This window comes from Canis lupus, chromosome 12 (genome assembly GCF_011100685.1).
Source record: "Canis lupus familiaris isolate Mischka breed German Shepherd chromosome 12, alternate assembly UU_Cfam_GSD_1.0, whole genome shotgun sequence".
NCBI classification, from domain to species: domain Eukaryota; kingdom Metazoa; phylum Chordata; class Mammalia; order Carnivora; family Canidae; genus Canis; species Canis lupus.
In genome coordinates, this window is record NC_049233.1 from 19,978,255 (window position 1) to 19,993,777 (window position 15,523).

A 15,523-nucleotide genomic window follows, 5' to 3' on the forward strand; every position below is an offset into this window, starting at 1 on the left:
GAACCCACCTCTCCTGTCCCCACCACCTCCCCCATCTCCCTGGCTGCCACTCTGGGCAGGCTTCCCAAATGAAACGAGAGTAATTGTCTGGAAAGTGATTTCTAAGATGCCGCTGTGTGGATCCTGCCTGGAGGGAGCACTCCACTCCACCCAGGCCAGTCACCAATCATTCCCCCAGAAGGTGGAGGAGACCATCTGCGACACTCAGACTCAGCAGGAGAGGCGGGCCTGACAGATCTGGGTGAGCCAATATCCCATTTCACACCTCTGATGGCAGGCTCCTTCCTCATCCCTCACCCTGTGGCCTTCTGCCATTTAAACAAGAGCTTTCTAACCCCAGACCAGCAGGGACCCAAACATCTGCATGTGATTTTTAGACCACATGCATGTCTTTTTAATAAAACATGATCATGCCTTGATCATTCAGACAAATGGAAAGCAACAGATCTCTGAATAACCTGCATTAATAAAATCATACCAGATTCATATATTCTTCAGGATATAATTTAAATACATGCATACATAATCTGCGTCTATACACACATGCACACACACACGAAAGTACAAACATTTTTCAGCGACTCAGATATTCATTTTGACATTCTGGAGCAAGCCATTCAAAACTAGATCAGTTTATGCATTTAGACACAACTATATATAAACATTTAGCGACTTATATTTTCGTAATTACACCATCTGGAAACCCTGAACAAAGGAAAAATCTGAAGTAGACATAGGGATTTGCCAAGAATCAGACAGCGGATTACATATAATCCTAGTTGTGCTTACTAGTTGGTTGTAAGGCAGGCTTAGCAATTCTTGAATCTATTTCTTACCTACAATCCTCTTTTATGTAAATCTCAGCTTTCTCTCTCTTCTCTTCTAGCCCCTGGCCTTGGCATGTGTGTGTGCCCTCTAACTCATAAATACCACCCCAGGATAATTATCAGGGTTGCTGGCCTCCCATGTGGTATGCAACACTGTTCAATGAAGAACAAAATGTTGGATATACCTGCCCACTCTGGATTCTGCCCATGTGGGTTCAAATCCCAGCCATACGCAGACTAGCAGACTTTAAGCAAGCTACTTAACCTTTTAGTATCTCATTTTCTCATCTGCAAATGAGAATAATCATCCCTATGTCATCAGGTTCTTGTGAGGATCTAATAAGATAACACATGTCAAAAGCTTAGAACAGTGCTTGGCTCACAGTAAGGTTCAATGAAGGTTTGCTATCATGCAGATGATTATAAGATTAAGAGCGATGATGATTTCTATTCCCTCCATTCTCTGGCAGGACCTGGTTTGATTTTGCCTGCCTCTTTTTTCTTTTCATATTTGGGTTCCTTTTGTTATCAGTGAAGTAACAGAGACAAAGTGTCCAGAGGTGAAACCAAGCCCAGTTAAAGATAAACCAGAGATTGACACTTATTTTCAAAACAGCACTTGAAAGAAAGCACCCATTTATAGAAAGCAGCCCCCTAGGTAGAAGAGTTTGCAGTAGCTTTGGCAAAGGGATCCATAATTATTCCTATTTTAGGAGATTTCTTACCTGGAACTCCACTTGGTGGTGTAACTTGGTAAACAATGGGTGTCTGTTCCCTGGAAAACTGTCAGGAAAGGCCATCCCAAGGGAGCATTTCATTAGAATATCACAACCACAAACAAGAAGCAAAAGTCATTCCTCATCAAATATTAGTCTAAGGTGGTAAATGGTTATGTTTCCTCAAATCAACTTACACCTATTTCTTTTTATCCTCATAATCTATTTGTGAAGCAGAAATGACAGATACTGTTCTAGTTCTTCCAAAGGAATTTTAAACAAGGTCACATAGCTCTCTGTCCTGCACCATATTGTCCAAACTTTGGCAAGTCTGTTTCTACTTGCCCACCTGCCATACCCAGGAACACATTTTACCAGGAAGAAAGGTAGGTAGGCCAGACTTGAGAATTCCATTATTGCAACTTGGTATCTTGGAATCTTGATGGATTTTTCTAAAATTTTTCTAAAGAGTTTCCTTACTTAAACTGAAAGGACTGCAACTGAAATTATCATCACCCAACACCTTGGCAGGAATTAGCGAGCTACAAAAATTTGGAAGTTGGGTAGGCACACAAGTGAGGTGTTTGTTGGGGAAATGGACAGTGCCTATTGGGAGAAAAGTGATTCAAATGGATTCAAATGATTCAAAGGAATGGGAAGCAGCCTTACTCTTTGAGAAGAAGGAAAAGAGCACTGATGGAAGAGGTGGAGGCCTGCTCATGGCATTCTAAATCATCTTTCTATGCCCCCTCCCCCAAAACACATTCTCTGTTCATTATAAGCTCCAGAAATGTAGGGACGATGCTGGATTCAGTCACGATCATATCTTTATGCATAGCCTGTGATAGAGAAGATATTCAAATTTTTGTGAATGAATAGAGTGGCATCAAGTGAGATGATTGATACGGTGCCTGGAAGTAGATGAGAGAAAAGGACAACTCCAGAAATTCCATCTCACCTGGCATCTTGGTTAGCCCAAGAATAGTGCATTACATGGCCAGGGCCAGTGTGAACAAATAGAAAAGCAGAAGGAAGGACTAACCAGACCAAGGTTTGACCCATGAGCCAATGTCACTCAGGAAAAGACCTGGTCTCCCCCTCCTGCCACCCTCACCCCCAACCTCCTCTAAATACCTAGATTGCCTTCATTCCCCCATAAAATACACTGCTTCACACTTGTAAATCCAATGACAGCAGATTGTTTTGCATGGTCTGCTTCCAGCATTCCAGGAGTCCACCTTCCCAGGAAGAATATTAACAAAGAATAACTCCATTGTTAATCGACAGCCCTAAGCAGAGGGGAGGGCCAATGACATTTCAACAAAGCTGACAGTGGCTTGGCAAGTGTGAGTTTTAAGTATTGATCGGCATGGCTGTACAGCCTGCCATCAAGGCTAGTTTCCTCCTTTCTAAAGGAGACGGTTAGAGAACAGGTCACAGAAATTATGTACAGTCAGGAGGTCAAAGTAAGAATGTTGTGACCTCACCGATTGGGAGCAGGCTCCGATCTCACCAAAAGATAAGGATTAATCCAATTCCACACACACCTGCCAAACATGAATTCCCTACCTCAGCGTCCTAACTTCCTACCCCCCCCCCACCTTTCTCTCTCACTGGGGCGCCCTTTGTGCCATTGTCATTCCCATTGGAAGTATATCCTAGGAGCTTCGTGAGGTAGAGCAGTGGTTACTGCTCCTTCTCACAGACGTTAGAAACTGAGGCAAAAGAACAATCAAGTCCAAACCAAATAAGGAAACGTGCCTCTGGACTTCCAGCTTGAAATGTAAGCTCTACCACTCAGTGTGTGAGCCTTGCACCAGAAGTGTGGGGGCAATAGAGTGACTCCTTGATCACTCCCTCTCATTCCTCCACCTCATGGGGTGGCTCAGAGTTAAATCTCTGAAAGAGCTTTACTTGTGATTCCCTCTGAGCTGACACGACATAAAAATGGTACATTTCTGAGGAAAATGGGCCGTGTTCACCCACCAAGCTAGAGACACGACAAAGTGAAAAATTAATGAGCTTCCAAATCAAGCTTCCCGCATGCTGATCCCTGAGCCCCAGTGAGGTCAGAGGCAGCGAGATGGGGAAAAGGAAAAGCAGCAGATTAGGAGAGGGAAGCCACAGCCACCAGCTGCTTGATAAACCTTCTGCGAGTTGTTCAAACTTGTCAGCGCCTGCAGCTGGCTCTTTGAAGTGGACTGGCGAGATGGAATTAATTTTTAATACTCATGGTTCCCCCAGTCCCAGTCCCAAAACAAAGAGACACACCGTGTTTTATTTAGCTTGGAATGCCTCTCATTAACTGCATCCCCTGGTGATTTTTCATCAGCTCTCCGAGCTAGGAGAAGCACTCGAGGACTTGTTTTCTTTAATGTGCAATTTTAGGAAGTGCTTCTCTTGTCTCCCCTTGCTCTCTTTTCCGATCTTTAATAAGTAGGAAAACTACTATCTGGGGTGAAAGGAACATCAAAACCAAAAACCACATGGTGATTAGGGAGGGGGCTTGGCCATCCATCTTCTGTTACATTCACAGAGACCGTGGAGAGGTGGTGGTGTGGGTCTTAATAAGAAAGAACGATTTTGTTTTTTCTTTCTGCCGCATATTCACAGAAGCAAAATTCCAGAAAACAAGAGTCTCTTGGAGTCAGAAACAAGTTGTTAAATGTGAACTGACAGCAAATTCTTAATCTGTAAGTGGATCGCCTATATAAAATGTGGATCATAACAGGAATGAATTTAGGAGGTGAAGGCTTGTTCTAAAGGAGCCTTCATTCATCAGTAATGCTTTTATGAATGGCTCTTTAACAGAGGCAACCTATGGAATGACAACCATGACAAAGGAGCAGTGTCAAACCTCAGCCTTTTATGAAAAGTCTAAGACCTACCCTTTCAGAGATTAGTGTAAGACTAACCTGAAATGGACAACAGGCCGAATCAAACATAAAATTAAGTATGTGTATTGCTTCTCCAAAACAAGTTAGGCACGAACTCAAAGTCTCCCTATCTCTGCTTCCTTTCAGCTCTGCACTTGAAGAAGAATGGCACCAGCAAATGTCCTTTCAATCTAGGATTGGTAAGAGTAGCAGAAATAACCACAAAGCAGAGAGGGAGGTAAATTTTACATCTCTGAGTCCTTCCTCCTACTGAGACTCAGGAGAATTGCAGCTATAGAATGAAACACTAACCCACAATGATAATCTTTGTGGCTCCTCTATGGGCTTCGATTTAGGTGAAGATTTAGAGTCAGATGCAGGCTCAAATCCTAGTTCTTTTAGATTCCACATATAAGTGAGATCATATAGTATTTGTCTTTCTCTATCTGACTTATTTCAATACTCTAGTTCCATCCATGTTGTCACAAATGGCAAGATTTATTCTTTTTTATGGCTGAGTAACATTCCATTATGTATATATACCCCATCTTCTTTATCTATTCATCTATTGGTAGACACTTGGGCTGCTTCCATATCTTGACTACTATAAATAATAAATATAGGGGAGCATACATCTCTTCAGATTGGTGTTTTCATTTTTATCACGTAAATATCCAGAAGTGAAATTGCTGGATCATATTTCAGTTTTTAATTTTTTGAGGAACCTTCTTACTGTTTTCCACCGTGGCTGCACCAATTTACATTCCCACCAACAGAGGGAATATAGTTAATAATATTGTAATAACTCCATACAATGACAGATGGTAACCTAGATTTATCATGGAGATCATTTTCCAATGTACAAAAATATCAAATCACTATCATATACATATGAAGCTAATAGGACATGATATGTCAATAAAAAATTAAAAATTAAACTAATTTTTAAAAATCCTAGTTCTGCCATTTACTACCTGGATGACACAGGCAAACTAATGATGAGATAAGCACATTATTTCATCTCTCAGCCTTAAGTCACTCATCTGTAAAACCAAAATAAAAAATAGCTACCCCATAAAATTGTTGTGAGCATCAAATTAAATGTACATAAAGCACAGAGCCTGATGTACAAGTGCTCAATACTTAACTTTCTTTGGTATAGTCTCAGAAACCCCACAACTACCATCCCTCTTTCTTCTTACCCTTACAAAACAGATTCTGACTGATTTATAACTTGCTTGTCTAGACTACAGGCCTACCCTCAAACTAGGCAAACATGCATTTCTCCATCCTTAGAACCCACCTTGAAAGTACAACAGTCTTGCAGTCCTGGACTTGGGCTGCCTACCACCTGTCCCCCAGTGTGCGCTTCCAGGTAGTACAGACCCTCGTGTACTTCAGGCAGCAGCGATCTAAGGGCAGAAAGTGGAAATCCTTGTGAACCAAAAACTATGTACTACCAAAGCCAGCAGCCTCACTTCCCACTTCAAATTTCCTCCCACACCTTCAAAACAGAGCTAAACAAGGATTCCTATGTTTATTTTTCACCATCTAGATCCACTCACTTACTAGACTTTAAACATCGGATCCTTCAGCAAAATGTTATATTTTACTGAAAGTCTTTAAAATTAAAAAAAAAAAAGTCTGTCTTGTTCCTCAGAACCATAGAACTTTTAGGACTTTAAGAGTTGGAAGGGACATTGATAAAAAATCTAATCCTAGTTTCCTTAAAATTTTTTTTGACAGTTCCAAATAGGTGAAGGAACTTACGTATGCAAATACTATAGGTCAGGGGCAATGTGGGGCTTGAATCCTAGACTCTTTCTGATAAAAGGCATTGATTTTACATATTGCCAAAAAAATTCTTGACTTCATAATATTCAAGCAGTCCATTAATACTTCATATATATATATATATATATATATATATATATATATATATCAAGGGGGTCCAGGACCTCCTCTTCTCTTTTCACAGATATCAGAGTGATTTCTTTGCCTCTTTCATGTGACCATTCAAGTTGATTTTTCTAAGAGCGGGAATATGATGAATAAGGAACTACAGTTAAGAAGCGCCTCCCCGCCAAACCTTCTCACCAAAATCTTCAGTATAACTTTAAGTATTTCATTCTGCATCATCCAATGTGTTATCCATTAGTTATATGTGGTTATTGACCACTTCGAAATATGGCTAGTACCAAATACAATATGCTGTAAGTGTAAAATACACTTTGGATTTCAAAGACTTGGTGTGCAAAAAAATATATAAAGTATATCATTAATAATCTATATATTGATTCCATATGCAATAATATTCTGAATGTGTTGAGTTAAATAAAATATATTATTAAAATTAATTTCACTTGTTTCTTTTGATTTTTTAATGTGGCTACTAGAAAATTTTAAATCACATTTGTGGCTCACATAATGTTTTGATTAGACAGTGCTGATTTAGATGCTATAATGCCTGTTTTGGTAAAAGCAGATATGTCTTCATGATAACGAATGGGACGGTATTTCATTGATGATGAAATGTGCATTTTTTCACATTTAAGTGTTAACTGAATTTGATATTCAGCTTGCAACCAATGAGTAAGTGTAAGAGCGTACTGTTTTCTTTCCTCTAAAAAGATTATATAAAATCAGTGGTGCACCTGAAAATCATTAGTGTGACACGATTGAGGAGATAGAGCATATAAAACTTCAGAGTTTTGATTTCTCTCATGCAAGTTCTTGCAGGAACTCTATGTCCCTATTGACCAAAAAATGTAAGTAAAACATACCACAAGGTTTTAAAACCAAGAGCTTTAAGGGCTGTAAAGAAGTTCAGTTCACAAAACACCTATGGAGCAGCTTCTACTCATAAGGTATTGTGCTAAGCACCATAAGGACTGCAAGAGTGGTAGCAATACATCCCCTGTCCCCAATGCGCTTAATTCTATGATGAAGCTAACAAGGGAACAACTGACATAAGTGTGATAAGAAACATAGGGCCGAGGAAACGGGACCACTGAGGCTAAATGTGCCATGCTTCTGTGTAAATTATAGAAGGTGCCTGGATTTCAGTCCCTATGTGTCCCCCTCTGAAGGAAGGGGAAGATCACACTCATCTGTATGCTCGGGGAAAAGGTGACATTTGCAGGTTAGGGTTTCAGTAGGCAGAGATGGAAGAAAGGGAGACTTCCTAAAGAAGAAAATAGAAGAAACTGACCATTTTTTTTTTCTCTTAAGCAGTGATCCACTTTCACGCAGCATCTCTAAGATATAAGTAGGGAAAGAATGAATTCGTGGAAACTTCATAAGTCAACAAAAACTTGAGTAAGACAGATTACCCGGAATCCTGTGCAATTCATACCCAAAACAAAATACACTGAGGACTAAAGCAAATTTCCTTTCTATCTAGTTTTGGGTTTATGCCCAATCATTACAATTATGCCTATTTCAAATGAGTTATTTTTTCTTTTTTTCAACTTATTTTATTTAAATTCAATTAGTTAACATACAGTGTATCATTAGATGAGTTCTTTGATGGCAAAATGGTAACATTTATTGAAATTTTTAAAATATATTTTATTTATTTATTCATCATGAGAGACAAAGAGAGAGAGAGAGAGAGAGAGAGAGAGGCAGAAACACAGGCAGAGGGAGAAGCAGGCTCCCTGCAGGGAGCCTGATGTGGGACTCTATCCCAGGACTCCAGGATCACGCCCTGGGTCAAAGGCAGGCGCTAAACTGCTGAGCCACCCAGGGATCCCCCACTTATTGAAATTTTAATAGCGATAGAGCTCCTTGCAAACAACAAGAAGAAAACACAGCTGGAAACACAATCCAAGCCCTCCTTATAAATATCTCAAGTTTCTCAAAATTCTTTCCTATAACCTTCATCTTCCCTTAAGCTGTAGAGTCCTGATAGGGGACTTTTAAGAAATATATTCACATGGAACATCTTTAAAGCAATAGCTGATAACTGTAGTCATAGCAGGAGTTGCTCTAATTTGCCCCCAAAAACTCTCAAGATAAGCAAAGCACTCGCCCTATTTGATCTTCTCATACCCAGACAGGTGTACCTGGTCCTGCACATCACCACTGGCAAATCCAAGAAGACAGGAGAGACGTCACAAGGGATGCTCGGGAGGGCAGGCACAGCCACATTCACCAGGTGTATCTCCAACTGAGAGCCATTGGTAGGATAGAGCTGCTCCAACTCCAAACCTAAACTCAAGAAAAAGGGGAATCTCAGGCTGAGTAGAGTTGTAATCTATATAGGAGAATATAGAAACTTGGCCGCACAGGGGCAATGTGACATGCTGAGCTTGCCTAAGGATTAAATTACTACTCCTCATTTCCAAATGCATTTATGACTGCTGTATAAATAAATGTTCTCATTTATGAGTTTGTTAAAAGGATTTTCTCTCTTTAGATCCATCCACATAAACCCAGGAATTTCTCAGCCCTCAAAATGACACTTTACCCTGGTACAGATGGGTCAGCTAAGCTGCAGTTTTGAAATTCCCACATATAAAACCATCTGCAAGGAAGATAACTAAGATTCTGGGGAACAGTTGCCAAGGACTCTGCCACATGCTTCCCTATCGTGTCATTTAGGGCCCCTAAGGTCCCATCCCACAGTTTGAGAGAAGAAAGAGGACCTGTGACATCAGCAAGCAAGCATCTGGAAACACAGAAGTCACTCAGTGGGTCCAACACCCTTCAGGCCCTCTTTTACACCTGTCCTTAGCCAAAGACTCATCTTATTTAGGATTCTTAATATCAATACATAAGAAACTTGTGTTTGGTAAGACACAAACCTACCATCAAAAATGACTGTGATCCATGTTCCTCCTGCAAGACTACCTTCTTTGGGCTCAATGTGGAAACTCAGGGCAGGCCCTGTAGATAAGTAAGAAAAACACTGGTTTTGAAGCTCAGATTCAATACACTTGCTTCCCCAATGTTATAAAAAACAAAAGTTTGCATTCCTCAGAATCACCAGAAGGCCTTGATAAAGCACAGATTGCTGGGCCCCACCCCTGGAGTTTCTGAGTTAGCAGGTATAGGATAAGGCCCAAGAATTTACAGTTCTGAACAAGCACTGCTCTTGCTACTGGTCTGGGGATCACACCTTCAAAACTCTCATTTTAGAGAATTTCTGACTGATCCTCTTATTTTGGACATCCAAAAGCTCAATGTCCTGAACTAGGAAAGGTCCTTTGGAAAGGGCCTCAAGGACACATTTGGCTCCTAACTAAACCCATAATACCTCTTCTCTCTTTCTCACTCTTTAATTAGGTAGTCATACATTAGTTGTAAAATCACCTCCTATTTCTTGTAATTCTACTTCTCAGAGAAGAGGAGAAACTTCTAGAAGCTGTCCCTACTTCAATCCTCCTGCTCAGTATACCATCCTCTGATTTCCTCCTTTTGAATGCATGACCAGAATGACTCCCAGATAGATACAAAATTCTGTACAAAGGATACCAAATTTCTGCCTTGCTTTCTTAGAGAGAGGCTGAGGCATGGATTAGTGCTGGAATTTCCTTGGCGGGGGGCAGCACTATAGACTATACATGCTAGGCTAGATTGGTTCTCCCATAGAGATCATTGGCTGAGCATAATAATCAAATTCTTATCTTTGAAGATGCTCATGGATGTGGATTAGCCAAGGCAAAGACAATTCAAAGAGCCATCAAAAATCAGTCAGTATCTCAATGAGATCATATAGAAAAAATGTTATCTATAGAACCATTTTCATTTCCTATATCAAAAAAGATCAAGGATAATCCAGGCCATGCTAACTCCACTTAGCTCAGGGCTTCCATGTGCAGTTATGTAGGTGGCATAATGCATAACCAAGGCTGGTGGGGAATCATTCACATCAGCACAATTATTTATAGCAGCCCCTGCCAGATCAGCCCATGCTTATCCTTCAAAAGTGTATTAGATACTTCTAAAGAAGGCAAAAAACAAATGCCATAAAAAGACAGCGAGGATAACCAAATTCACAGAGAAAATTAGAGACATGATTTGAGAAAAGAAGAGTTTGATACCAACAGTCATTAACCGCTAAGACAAGATAAGCTATTCTCTTTGGGAAGATAAAGCTATAAGATCTAAAAAGAATTATATCACATGGCTTAAAAAGGAATTATAAAAAGAAGGTTATAAGTCATTATGAGAAGCTCTAGACTATAACAGCAACCTCCATTGGCCATTCAAAAATAAAATTATATATTAATAACTAATATATAGCCTCAATTACTAAACAGAAAAAATACTTTTTAAGCAGTGAAAATTTAAACCCAGAGCAGATACTTCAAGATTTTCCCCTGAATAATATTTTAAATACTGATAAACAGGTTCTCAGTGTAACTTGTTGTGTTCTATCTATAATCCCTTCAGAATACAACCTACTCACCTGCCAGTAGTAGTATTTCAATACTCATCAGTGAGATCAGCCAGACAATCATCCTGTCCACTTAAATCAATTCTCTCAAAATGGCTCAGACATTAAAAGCCTTTTCAATTTTGCAGGAGCAGTGTAGCTTTTGCGCTTTATAAAAAAATAAAATAAAAATTACTATCATTTTTGTTCTCATACAATTACTTTACTATGCCAAAACTCAGGAAATTAAAGAAGTGAGACCAACATGGCCCTAGAGTCTTCATGGGGACCTACCATCCTCCCAAGCTCAGAAGAAAAGGATAATCTAAGAATCTTGTATAAAATCATCCCTATTCCACCCCATCCCCCCTCCCATCAACTAATTTTATGCATGTTTGAGATGGGTAAATAATAACAGCCTCTTCAATTAATTCATTATTGAACAAAAGTTTAATTTTAAAAATACCTAGAATTTATTATTTTGGATATTTTTTTAGATATCAAGATACTTACATAGTGATTGTGGAGGGGGGATGGGGAGGTTGTTTTGTTTTGTTTCTAGAAGAGTCTCCGTCCTCCAAGACACCAATCAATACAAAAAAGTTTAGGATGTCTGGGTGGCTCAGCGGTTAAGCATCTGCCTTTGGCTCAGGGCGTGAATCCGGGGTCCAGGGATCCAGTCTACATTGGGTTCTGGGGAGACTGTTTCTCCCTCTTCCTGTGTCTCTGCCTCTCTGTGTCTCTCATGAATGAATAAATTAAAAATCTTTGAAAAAAAAAAAGTAAAAAGTTTAACAAAGCAAATGTTAAGGACGGTACTGGGTTTAAAAAAAAAAAATAGTACTAATGGGAATGATGGGGGAACACAGGGCCAGCTGAAGACAAAGCACGAGCCCGAGACAACACATTGACAAGTCCTTGAAATAGGCAAAGGGACATTCCTCTACAGACTCAATTGCCTTAATGTTAATACTTTGGTAGGGGCAAAAGGCAATCTTAACCCAACCCCCAGGATCCTATAAATCTACTTTAACATATAAAAATTCCTTTAGAAATTTCCTTTATCTCTAAATCCCCAAGGTATGTGTTGGCGATCATTTCCCAAGCACAGGGCCCAGCAATATATATCTGAAGAGTCTCATGACTAAGGTTTAATTAGACAGTAATAAGTGACATTTTCCCAACAATAGCTCTCTGCCTCTAGGTCCTGGAAACCTTTCTTCCAAAATTCCTTCGAGAGTACACTATCCTCAAACCCCTCCCAACTCCCAGGTATATAATCAGCTTCCCCTCACAGGCCCAGAGCAGCAGCTCTTCCTGCCCACGGCTCATGTCCCCATGGTTTAATAAAACCATCATTTTGCACCAAAGATGTCTCAAGAATTTCTTCTTGGTCACTGGCTCCTGAACTCACCCCATCAAACTTCACCTACATTCCAAAACTTCATCAGGAATTTGGGGGATAAACTGTCTTGTCCTCGCAGCAGAGGAGAAAGGGAGGGAAAAAAACAGGAAGAAAAAGCTGGACCCTCCAAAATAGACCTCCCAAACTGCCCCCCCCAACATGATTCCAGGGTCTCTCTACCCCATTCCTGTGGAATCCTGGCCCAGTTCAGCAGGTTATCTTCCTTAAACACTGCCTTTATTTATTTATTTATTTATTTTTAGGATTTTATATTTTTATTCATTCATGAGAAACAGGGAGAAAGAGAGAGAGAGAGAGTCAGGCAGAGAGAGAAGCAGGCTCTATGCAGGGAGCCCGAAGTGGGACTGGATCCCGGGTCTCCAGGATCACGCCCTGGGCTGAAGGCTGCGCTAAACCGCTGCGCCACTGGGGCTGCTCAAACATTGCCTTTATCATGCAGTTGTTCTGCTTAATGTTTTGTTTTGTTTTGTTTTGTTTTTTCAGTGCAAAACTTCCATCGTTCATAAAATGGTAAGAAAAGCCATCAATGGGGCACCCGGGTGGCTCTGCCTGTTAAGCAAGCCGATTGCTAATTTTGGCTCTGGTCAGGATCTCAAGGTCACTGGATCGAGCCCTGATCTGGCCTCTGCACTCAGCGTGGAGTCCACCTAAGATTCTCTCTCCCTCTGTCCCTTCCACCATTAGCACTTGCTTTCTCTTTCTCTCTCTCTAAAATAAATACATAAAATATTTTTCTAAAAAAGAATACTCAGGATTTTTTAAAGACATTTATTTGACCTTAGAGATATATTTTTTAAAGAATTTATTTAAGAGAAGCAGGAAGAAGCAGGCTCCAAGCAGGGAGCCCAGAGCGAAACCCGATCCGGAGACTCCGAGATCACACCCTGAACCGAAGGCAAATGTTCAACCACTGAACCACCCAGGTGTGGCTTTATTAAGATTAATTCAGGGCAGCCCAGGTGGCTCAGCGGTTAGGTGCCACCTTTAGCCCAGGGCATGACCCTGGAGACCCGGGATCCAGTCCCACGTCGGGCTCCCTGCATGGAGCCTGCTTCTCCCTCTGCCTGTGTCTCTGCCTCTCTCTCTGCATCTCTCTGTGTCTGTCATGGATAAATAAATAAAATCTTAAAAAAAAAAAAAAAAAGATTAGCTCAGGTAGGGCACCTGGGTGGCTCAGTGATTGAGCCTCTGCCTAAGGGCGTGATCCCAGGGAGCCTGCTTCTCTCTCTGCCTATGTCTCTGCCTCTCTCTCTGTTTCTCATAAATAAATAAAATATTTTTTAAAAATTAACTGAGGTGATATATACAAAGAAATTAACACAGGGCCTGGCACAAAGGAGACACCTCAGGGATGTTAGTTTTCCTTTTAGGAATTCTCTATTTCCAACCCAAAACCCTGTCTCTGACTTCTCCAGTCGGCCACCATCTGGTCCCTGCCTTTCCAACTTTCCCTGCCATGGCTCTCCAAAGTGAACCCTGCACTCCGCCAGATGATTCTCCCCATCACCTCTCAGACAAACCTTGGTCAGGTCAGCCCCTTCCTTGGCTCCTGCGGCCACCTTCTGCACTCCCCAAACTCTCTCATAGTGTAATTAAACCCCAGCCTTCTTCACGACCTGCTCAGGAGCTACCTCCTCCATGGAATGTGTCCCCCTGGGTAGTTCGTTTGCTGCCCCCTTACCCGTAAGGCAAGGAGAGATGGAGGCAAAGACAGACACACCACTCCAGGCTGGAAAGCAGCAGGTTCAACAAGCAAAGAAACTTACAGACAGGCTTGTCTTGGGCATCCTCAGTGTGAGTAGATCTCCTCACTTGCCTGCCACAATCTTCAATGTTTATATAGAGGCCTCAACTGGGTTCAAACTATACAGGCAGGTAGTCTCAGCCCCACATTCCTCTCTCAGGGCTGTGTCCTTGAAAATGGTTGTCACTGTGGGAAAGGTGGGCGGAGTGTACGTTTCAAGGACAGAGAAGGGGGTGAGGAAACTCTGATTGCCCGGGTCAGCTCTCTGGTCAACCGGAGGTCTCATCCCCTCCATGATTCCTCCTCCCAGCACTCCACCCCTCCTAACCATCTCACATGCCCCTTCTTCTGCAGTGTGCCCTGAATAGTCAGCAGGGGCTTCCACTAGCACCAGGGTGGCTCATTTGGCAGCTATCCAGCTGCACTTAGAGGCAGATACTGCAGCAACACTATGGGCACATGCAAAAGAAAACATAGATTAAGATAATGATTTCCAAAATAAGTAATTTTTTTCCGTCAAGAGCTCCATGATCTAAACCATTCATTTACTAAGTCCCCTAGACTAGGGGTCAATCACTCAGAGCACTCACTTGTGTCTTTGTGATTTAATTAGCAGACTCTAACAAGTATGAACATACAACATTCTATTTGGATAATGGCACAGGTGTCTCTTTTTGAGGCAATTATAATGTCCAAAGCCCTCCTATTGTGGGGGAGTTTTTCTCATTAGAGACATTTCTATGTTCAGTAAGGACAGACTTTGCCAGTTATCATTTAAGGTTTGCTGGCTGAATGTAGGAAGGGCTTCTATGTGTGCTATGATGTCCTCCAGGCCAATGATGGGACAAAGGGTGGGCAAATGATTGTTCCAGTGGAAAAATAGAACATCCTCACCTGGCCTTGAGGAGAAGGAGGTTGGTAGCTTTAGAAACTTGATCTGGTGCATATCATCTACCTGCCTCTTTCAATGGTGCCTGTCCCATCCCAAGCACAGTGTGTTTCAACAGGTCCAGCTTGCCACAGGACAGTTGGATCCCAGGGGAGACTGAGTAGTTCTCATTGACCAGGAATGCGAAGTAATTCACCCATTCCAGTAACGCATCCCATTGTAAACTCTAGCAGGTAATGCCTTTCCCAGGCATGATGGGGTTTGGTGTTCTCAGCGGCATAGCACCTTGATCCACAGTGAGAGATAGGGCAATGGCTACTTCCCATGACTTCCATATCTTTGCCATTTTGGGTGTCTCAGTAAAGGTTCCCAGTCTGTTATATGGGGCAATGGGACCTACCAATTTATCATTCAAATGTATTAACGCCTGGGATAGTATTTTAGCCTACCCAGTCAAATAATTTTGCTTGTTAGTAATTTAATCTGTTGCTTTAATATTAAATTTTTCCTTTCTACCAGCCCTGACGCTTGTAGGTTACAGGGGTGATGGACCCTCCACTGAATGTCATGTTCTTTTGCTCAGGCTTGTACATCATGACCTTTGAAATGTGACCTCCTGTCATTGTCTGTTCAGTAAGGGTATCTGTACATGGTACTTAGCTT

The 15,523-nt window shown here is 41.3% G+C and overlaps 1 protein-coding gene across 1 annotated transcript in view; it reads right to left on the reverse strand.

The window, feature by feature from the left end:
* PKHD1 (PKHD1 ciliary IPT domain containing fibrocystin/polyductin) overlaps positions 1-15,523 on the reverse strand; it is a 469,885-nt gene that overhangs the window by 447,850 nt on the left and 6,512 nt on the right. The window contains 6 exon segments of the mRNA XM_038554300.1: positions 1,553-1,610; positions 5,723-5,831; positions 8,487-8,631; positions 9,232-9,309; positions 10,835-10,969; positions 11,315-11,567. Coding sequence (XP_038410228.1) covers positions 1,553-1,610; positions 5,723-5,831; positions 8,487-8,631; positions 9,232-9,309; positions 10,835-10,886 — 442 coding nt within the window. The 5' untranslated portion in view covers positions 10,887-10,969; positions 11,315-11,567.